The sequence below is a fragment of the Lucilia sericata genome, unplaced genomic scaffold, assembly GCF_015586225.1.
Source record: "Lucilia sericata isolate MDLA Ls3-8-SP2 unplaced genomic scaffold, ASM1558622v1 Contig000082F_arrow, whole genome shotgun sequence".
Classification (NCBI taxonomy): Eukaryota; Metazoa; Arthropoda; class Insecta; order Diptera; family Calliphoridae; genus Lucilia; species Lucilia sericata.
Window position 1 is genome coordinate 570,091 of NW_023994115.1, and position 9,863 is coordinate 579,953.

The window sequence follows — 9,863 nt, forward strand, 5'->3', positions numbered from 1 at the left end:
ATCTCTTTTTATGCAAAAAATAAGTTTATTTTAAATAATTTTTTCATTTTCAATACCAAAATATACAACTTTGTTTTGTCAATTTTAATTTCAACACACAAAAATTAATTGTCAAAAAAATTAAAAAAATATTTTTTTTTTAGTTTGTGAAAAATAAAAATATTTCGGATTGTTAAATGCGATAAAATTGTGTAAAAAATTAAAAAATAGTTATGTGTTTGTGAAAAAAACGTCGTTCAAGTCCTATTATCCCGGTATTTTCGCGAAAAAGTTTTGAAGTATTGTGACAGAATTGAGTTCTCATAAGTGTGTTGAATTTACACAGAACTCGTCTGTGAAGAGAAGGAAATGTTTTTGTTGTAAAACAATGTCATAGTCCAACTTCTTATTATTCTTTGGTGTACACCATCTACCCCAATAATAATCCCGGTTTCTTTAGAATCAAGTATTTTTAAAACGGTCATATATAATGTGCAATTCATTCTATATTCCATGACTGGTTGATAGAGTCACGGAATCCATCGGAGATCAACCTAAAAAAAATGAAAAAAGGGTGGCTTTAACTTCTTGTTCCGTTCATATGGGGCAAGATTCGAGCCTCATCGTATCAGTTCGCCAGATACATCATTTGTGTATATTGCAGGGTCCTGGTACCCAACACAGCCTTATTGTAAAAGGTTTCATAATAACACTTAGATCTTTTCTTCATTCTACGACTATGCAAGAATACAGCTATGACATATTAATGCTTTAAGTGCAGCATGACTATCAACCTAAAATCTTACCAGAGACCGGCGAACAATGTGCTTCTATTATTATACTATTAGTTTCGTCACATTAACACCGTTTGCAACATATCGAAATATTGGTCTAATGTCCATAAAAGTATATGCTGGGATCTTATTACAGTCTTAGACCATCTAGCCAATATTTGCCAAAATAATTTTAGTTGATGGAGTTTTTTATTGAAAATGGACACTATCGGTATACGATAAACTCATCAGGGAGTCAAGGAACTTTTACACCGAAATATTGGTATAAAATCCGTAAAAGTATAGACTGGGATCTTAGCCAATATTTGCCAAAATATTTTTTGTTGATGGAGTTTATTATTGAGCTTCTATATTCCAGTATAGCGAAGAAAAACGACAAAAACAAGTTTTATAGGAACTAAAATCTGTTTGCCAAATTTTATGAGAATCGCTTGACACTGCTCTCATATAAGGTTCCTCTCAGGAAATTATTTTACAAGATTTATATGATCCAAAACCTTTCTGGATTGGTCCAAAATTGACCCTACCCCCATATAAGTTCCCCTTCAGAAAAAGATATTAACTCCAATAATTATAATAAAAATACCAATATAGCAAAGAAATTCCACATAAACAAGGAGTCAAAATCGTTTTGTCAAATTTAAGGGGATCGGTCTATAATTTAACCTATCCCCGATATAAGGTCCACGGTAAATTACTACCGCTCATAACTGGCTTAAAAAATGTATATCTATAAAATTCGACATGACGGACGTGCACAAGATCGTCCGATAACAGTTATATATCATTTTCTATATATGTACATACTGCCATAGAAACATTTTTTGTAAAAAAAAGTTTGTTGTTGTAGTACACACCCTAAAACGATGAAATCCGGAAAAAATGTATGCCATCCGATTTCTACACTTCCAACTTAAAGTTCTATATAGGTTTTTATCGTGCACAAGATCGTCCGATAGCATTTATATATCATTTTCTATACATGACCATAGTAACATTTTTTTAATGTTTTTTATTAAAAGGCATTCTGTAACGATATAATCCCAAATATATTTATATTTTATCAGATTTGTTCCTTTCCACAATTATATACATATTTTAATTGATTAAAGTAAATTATGAAAATCAATTTTTTTGAATCTTTTCCACGTGCATAAACACATTGAAAATGTAAATAAAGAAAACGAGTTTTTGCGTCTTCCACGTGCAGAAACACATATTTGCAAACAAAAATAACTCACCACACCAAAAAATATGTTTATTTTGATAAAACAGCTGTTACGGTTTGTTTTATATTCGTCGGGTTGTTTTCTTTACGTGCGTGCTGCTAGATGGAGATTAAGAAAGTTTTATAATCGACTTTCGAACAATCGACTTTTTGTCGAAAAGACAAAACGTCGAAAATTCGACTTTGTAAATAAAAGTAGAAAACAATTTATAGAAAAACGAGTCGAATTTTAGGAGTTTTTTGAAAAACATGATTTTTTTTAAAAAAATACGTAGTATGTGTGCGAGTAGTATTAATCTATTGAAAAAATTTAATATTTTTTGCCGTTAGAATATAATTCAATAACAAATGTCGTATTTTACTTGAAGAAGCAGAACAGTTTTTTACAACTTGAATTAATTAGTATATTTCTTTAATTAATTAAATTAAAAACAGATAAGAAATCTATTTGCCTAATTAAATTTATCACATTTGTTTAACCACATAATTAATAACTTTGTAAGTAACCGTTATCTTTCGAATATTTCTTATCAGCATAAAAATTCCTTCAAACAGCTGTTGAAGGAAATTCTTATAGTATAAATATTCAGTCTTCTGGCAACGCCAAATTTATATAATTTTGTTTGTTTTGGTAGCCAACGTCAAATTTTTTTACATTTCTACTTTTTTCACGGTAAATTCTATTGAAAAAAACTTTTATCTAAGTGCAAGTGAAAAAACTCGTGTAATAAAGTCATAAAATTGCAATTACAATTGGTAACATCAGATATCATTTACGTAAATTAAGTAGATTTTGGCAAAATATGGAAAAAATTTCAAAAATCTGGATTGGTCCTCTGCCACAGGACTCTCCATATGTTAAACCATTCCGTTTCTACTATGTGCAAAATGGTCAGGAAAAGAACTGGGATCTAATGAAAGTACACGATAGTGTATCCATTGTTATTTTCAACACCTCGCGACAAAAGTTAATTTTTGTTAAACAATTTCGTCCAGCTGTATTTCATGGCATTGTTACTACGGATGGTGGCGACATTAGTAATGTTGACTTGAACAAATATCCCCCATCATTGGGTGTCACTATGGAACTCTGTGCTGGTATAGTCGACAAAAATAAAAGTTGGCAGGAAATTGCTCGTGAGGAAATTCTAGAGGAGTGTGGTTATGATGTGCCTGTCGAGCGGGTACAAGAAGTTATGACCTACAGGTACTCTACAAACATATTATTGATTAAGCTAACTTTGTTTTAAGAAATTTTATTATATTTTAGATCTGGTGTGGGTTCTCAAGGTTCTAAGCAAAAAATGTATTATTGTGAAGTCACTGATGCCGATAAGTGTTCTAGTGGTGGTGGTGTCGACGACGAACTTATCGATGTTGTCGAATGTTCCATAGAAGAGGCTCGCAAAATGGTACAACAGGGTTCGGAAAATAATAGTCCCCCAAGCTGTTTATTGGGTGTAATGTGGTTTTTAACGAATAAAGCTCCTAAAAATTAAAAATTATTTTATAATGAGAGCTCTTGTACCAAAGTTGTTTGAAAAACTCCAAACATTTTAATTTGCTAACAACAACAAATGAGGCAAGCATTATTGATTTTTTTATATATTCGGTTTGAGTATTGATCACAGCCTTTTTCTATTCACTTCCAATAAGAAAAATATCTTTATAATACTAAAAGCTTTGAATTTACGTACATATTATATATTCCAGTTTATTGTGATTTCAAATAAAATTTCAACAAAAATTTTAATTTAATTATTTTACTTTTTTTTACAGATTTGCGGAGGTTATTACTGAAGAATCAGTTTTTGTTAGCAATAAATTTTTTATTTCATCAATTCCTCATCATTTTATTAACATTATTTTTGGTTAAAAAAACATTTACATCATAGCTTCATACATTATTATTGGTAAGTCGTTCAAAATCATTCATTACATATTTGAAATCTATCATATAATTCCAAATTTTCATTAAAAATATGATTTTCCTCTTAAAATTTCACAATCCAATTTTCCTCGGCAATCCATTTTCGTTAGTAAACTTATTTAGATTTCTACTAAAATGTATTTATTTGTCCATTATAATAAAACTTCAAATTGATTTACCGATTTGACAATTATCTTATATCCCTTGTAGTGAAGCGTCTCTGGTGGGAAACAAACCCACAACTCCCAGATAGGCTACCAACAAGCATATCGTGACTAAAATTTATATTTTTAATTAAAATCCATTTTTTTTCTAAAAATCGATTTTTCACTAAAATTTTATTTTTTTTATTAATAATTAAAATTTTAAGAAAACCTTTAATTTTGAAAAATATTATATTAAAAAATTGTATTATTATAAATCCCTAACAAACAATACGAACATTACTCCAACAATTAAAAAAATGCTTTTGAAAAAATGAGGGTCAATCAATTAAATTTTACACAAATTGGCTGAAATCCCAATCAAACCAAACAATATCGAAAATTCAGTCAAAATCTAATAATTTCATAAATTTTAACAAATTTATTTAACTTTTCTTAATCAAGAACTATTTTGACTTATTTAATGTTATTATTGTTCTGGGGTGGCAGACATGTATGCGTGTGATTTGCTCTTCCAATGACAAAGTTCTTTTTTCAAGTCTTTTGTTTTGCATGACATAAAACAAAGATTTTGCTGCAACCATCACATACTTTCTTTGAATTCACATAAAAAAGCAATAAATAACAAATGATTGTACAAATAAGACTAAAACATTCATCCAACAACAACTACTGACTGTTACTGCACAACAATCACTAGAGTATTAAATGTTTTTTTTTTGTAGTTTTGCATAAAAAGGTAATAAAACAAGAAACAATTTTATTAGAACACGACACAAATGGTAAAAATTGTTTTACAAAGATAAACTAACATAGAAACACAACCATCTAGAAAAAATAATAAATATACAAATAGAATACAAGAAGACGTGTGTCATTAAATGTGTTCGAAATGCCACTGTTTGTGATATTAAATTGACTTTAATGGAATAGTGGTACTGGTACTAAATACTATGATTGGTTTGTGGGATTTTGAAAATGTACTAAATTTGAAAGTTTGAATTGAAATAAAACAAATTGTTTTTGTTGTTAAAATAAAGTTAGCGCCTTAACATTTTAATCTTCTTTACAACCTTTGTTTTTTATTTATCCTTAAATATGATTTAAACTTATTTTTATTACTAGGATGAAGTCTTCGTTATATAATTGTCGCAAATAGGTTTTATGCATCCGCATTTGTGGTATTTATTTTTATATTATCAAAAAACGTGTCTTATTTTCAAAATGATTGTCACCACTTAAATTCTCCTTAATTTCCACATCTTCATTCCTGTACAAAGAAATATTTATTACACAAACATTTAAAAAGATCAACCTTAAGATGAGTGTTTTTTCAGTTTTAGCAATCAAATAAAATTAAATAAACAAACGACAGAGAGAGAGAGAGGGAGAAAAAAAGATTAACAGTAACAAAATTATAGAAATATTTTCCTAAAATAGATCTTAAACAACTCTTGTAAAGTTTTCAATGGCTCAGCTCAATTTCAATGTAATAAAACAACTTACTGCACAGGATATCTATGTGTACATTCATACCTACAATAACTCTAGATACAAATATAGGTAGTATGTATTTGCTACTTTGATACTTTGCTCTGGTGTTCAAGTTGTATGTATATTTTGGTTTCAGATATGTTTTGCAGTTTTGTTAAGTTTTTTTCTTCTGTGTGTTAAAATTGAAACAAGAAAAACTATTATCAATTCTACATGGCTAATTGGTTTTGAATTTATGGACCTGTGTTAAATATTTATGTATGTCGTCTTTCGACAACATCCAAATACCACAATTTTAAAATTGTCTAAACGAAATTACTTATCCCGCTGTTGTGGGGTGGAGATGGTAGACGGGTCTCAATAAACGTAATATGTACAACAAACATGATCACCATATGGATTGTATATGTAAGTTTTTAAGATGATATTGTTACTACAATATCAGTAAACAGCAGCAATAACAGATCAGCGATTGTTTCTGTTGTTGTTTTCTTTCTTCTTTATTCTTCTTCGTCTTTTGAGGGATTTTGGTGGAGCTCTAGTATGTACGGTTTATTATAGGTTCGGTAATATATAACAAAATGGAATAGTTTAGTATTTTAAGCAGAGGGGGCTTTCGAGAAGTTATAGAAAAGGATACTTACGGAAATTGGATCGGAATTTGCTAAATTTGGTTTTCATTTTGGCTTGGTTATGTCATTTAGTTGGTGCGTTCTGAAACGAACACGTCAAGAAATATAAAATCTTTTTTAATTAACATCACATGTTTAAAATTTAGTGTTGTTTTTTATTTTGAAACGTCATCGCTGCGATCATCCAAACTTATCAAAAATCGATAGTTCTTCCATGAACATTTCTATAACTAAATAACAAGATTATCACAATCAATTTGATGAAAACTAACATTCTCTACCCCAACGATAACCGACGTCTTTGATAACAGTTTATATTTACTATTATTTTACATAGACATAGCTGCATAATTGGCATTCAATTTGCAGCAAATTGTTGCAAAAGCCACGACTACAACATAACCAAGCAACAACAACAATCGAAACTTTTGTTGGTTTCTTAGCAGGCGTATTTAGATTACAAGAGGATAAACAACCAATTTTTTCCAAAAGTTTTTTTTCTTCGTTATTGCTGTTGTTGCAGATATTCTTGGTATCATACACATTTCTTGTGTTGTTTAAGACCAATAATACTGTTGTTATTGTTTTGTGGCAGCAACATCATTCGTATCATCAAAATTGTTACTATAGTAAAAATTTTGCAACTATAGTTGCAAACAAACACACACATACACATCTAACTACACAAATAAATTGTAGACAAAGTCAAAGAGGACGACGACGGACGACTATGGCTGAGAATGATGGTGATATGCAATCGATATTTTATTATTTGTATAAAAGAAATTTAAGTAAAATTTTTGCTTTTCATTCGTTTGACTTGGTTTTTTATCACTGATGATTTTTTTCTAGTCATGTTGTTTGTGCAAACAGCAAATATTGTTATTTTTATGTTTTTTTTTTTTGCTTTTTTTGTGAGAGTTGTATTGTATGTTTAAAACAAAAAATGTATTTCATACATTTAATTTAATATAAATTGGGGAAAAATAGTTTTGTTAACAATAATACATTTTTTACATTGAATAGTGAAGTAATTTATCTTCCACCAACACTACTAAAGACACCACAAACTCATTATTATCCTTGCAATGATCATTAAACATCATCATTTATATAAGTATTAAACTACAAGTACATCACACTTTTTTACCAATAGCTAAAGCTAAACGCACTGTTTGTTACAACTGAAAATATTTCTACAACATTTGACACGCACTTTACCATAGATTATTTATTTTACTCTTTTTCACATAATTTATAACTCTGTTAGTTATTTATTTTTTTGGGAGAAAGAGAAACGTAAATCGGCTTAAATTTAAGATAGTAGGGAGGAATAAATTTCGGGAGTAGATTTTTTTAGAAATCAAAAATACCGTGGCATCACATGATACTTTCGGCACTTTTCCTACCTTATAAATTTTATAATTTCTTATACATTTTAGAGAAATAGTCCACATAGTGGTCAATAGTCTAGTTTGTAGTTATTCTAGTCTATAGTCTAGTCTATAGTCTAGTCTATAGTCTAGTCTATAGTCTAGTCTATAGTCTAGTCTATAGTCTAGTCTATAGTCTAGTCTATAGTATAGTCTACTAGTCTATAGTCTAGTCTATAGTCTAGTCTATAGTCTAGTCTATAGTCTAGTCTATAGTCTAGTCTATAGTCTAGTCTATAGTCTAGTCTATAGTCTAGTCTATAGTCTAGTCTATAGTCTAGTCTATAGTCTAGTCTATAGTCTATAGTCTAGTCTATAGTCTAGTCTATAGTCTAGTCTATAGTCTAGTCTATAGTCTAGTCTATAGTCTAGTCTATAGTCTAGTCTATAGTCTAGTCTATAGTCTAGTCTATAGTCTAGTCTATAGTCTAGTCTATAGTCTAGTCTATAGTCTAGTCTATAGTAGTCTATAGTCTAGTCTATAGTCTAGTCTATAGTCTAGTCATAGTCTAGTCTATAGTCTAGTCTATAGTCTCGTCTATAGTCTAGTCTATAGTCTAGTCTATAGTCTAGTCTATAGTCTAGTCTATAGTCTAGTCTATAGTCTAGTCTATAGTCTAGTCTATAGTCTAGTCTATAGTCTAGTCTATAGTCTAGTCTATAGTCTAGTATAGTCTAGTCTATAGTCTAGTCTATAGTCTAGTCTATAGTCTAGTCTATAGTCTAGTCTATAGTCTAGTTATAGTCTAGTCTATAGTCTAGTCTATAGTCTAGTCTATAGTCTAGTCTATAGTCTAGTCTATAGTCTATAGTCTAGTCTATAGTCTAGTCTAGTCTATAGTCTAGTCTAGTATAGTCTATAGTCTAGTATAGTCTAGTCTATAGTCTAGTCTATAGTCTAGTCTATAGTCTAGTCTATATAGTCTAGTCTATAGTCTAGCTATAGTCTAGTTAGTCTATAGTCTAGTCTATAGTCTAGTCTATAGTCTATATAGTCTAGTCTATAGTCTAGTCTATAGTCTAGTCTATAGTCTAGTCTATAGTCTAGTCTATAGTCTAGTCTATAGTCCACTAGTCTATAGTCTAGTCTATAGTCTAGCTACTAGTAGTCTAGTCTATAGTCTAGTCTATCGTCTAGTCTATAGTCTAGTCTATAGTCTAGTCTATAGTCTAGTCTATAGTCTAGTCTATAGTCTAGTCTATAGTCTAGTCTATAGTCTAGTCTATAGTCTAGTCTATAGTCTAGTCTATAGTCTAGTCTATAGTCTAGTCTATAGTCTAGTCTATAGTCTAGTCTATAGTCTAGTCTAGTCTATAGTCTATAGTCTAGTCTATAGTCTAGTCTATAGTCTAGTCTATAGTCTAGTATAGTCTAGTCTATAGTCTAGTCTATAGTCTAGTCTAGTATAGTCTATATGTATAGTCTATAGTCTAGTCTATAGTCTAGTCTATAGTCTAGTCTATAGTCTAGTCTATAGTCTAGTATAGTCTATAGTCTAGTCTATAGTCTAGTCTATAGTCTAGTCTAGTCTAGTCTAGTCTATAGTCTAGTCTATAGTCTAGTCTATAGTCTAGTCTTAGTCTATAGTCTAGTCTATAGTCTAGTCTATAGTCTAGTCTATAGTCTAGTCTATAGTCTAGTCTATAGTCTAGTCTATAGTCTAGTCTATAGTCTAGTCTATTAGTCAGTCTATAGTCTAGTCTATAGTCTAGTCTATAGTCTAGTCTATAGTCTAGTCTATAGTCTAGTCTATAGTCTAGTCTATAGTCTAGTCTATAGTCTAGTCTATAGTCTAGTCTATAGTCTAGTCTATAGTCTAGTCTATAGTCTAGTCTATAGTCTAGTCTATAGTCTAGTCTATAGTCTAGTCTATAGTCTAGTCTATAGTCTAGTCTATAGTCTAGTCTATAGTCTAGTCTATAGTCTAGTCTATAGTCTAGTCTATAGTCTAGTCTATAGTCTAGTCTATAGTCTAGTCTATAGTCTAGTCTCTAGTCTAGTCTATAGTCTAGTCTATAGTCTAGTCTATAGTCTAGTCTAGTCTATAGTCTAGTCTATAGTCTAGTCTATAGTCTAGTCTATAGTCTAGTCTATAGCCTAGTCTATAGTCTAGTCTATAGTCTAGTCTATAGTCTAGTCTATAGTCTAGTCTATAGTCTAGTCTATAGTCTAGTCTATAGTCTAGTCTATAGTCTAGTCTATAGTCTA

The 9,863-nt window shown here is 30.0% G+C and overlaps 1 protein-coding gene across 1 annotated transcript; it reads left to right on the top strand.

Moving 5' to 3' along the window:
• The first annotated feature begins 2,611 nt into the window (after window positions 1-2,611).
• On the top strand, window positions 2,612-3,759 carry LOC119599581 (uridine diphosphate glucose pyrophosphatase NUDT14-like). The gene is made up of 2 exons (XM_037949392.1): window positions 2,612-3,208; window positions 3,272-3,759. Exons 1-2 carry the CDS (start codon window positions 2,805-2,807, stop codon window positions 3,498-3,500), a joined length of 633 nt encoding a protein of 210 aa, XP_037805320.1. The 5' UTR covers window positions 2,612-2,804; the 3' UTR covers window positions 3,501-3,759.
• The last annotated feature ends 6,104 nt before the right edge of the window (window positions 3,760-9,863 follow it).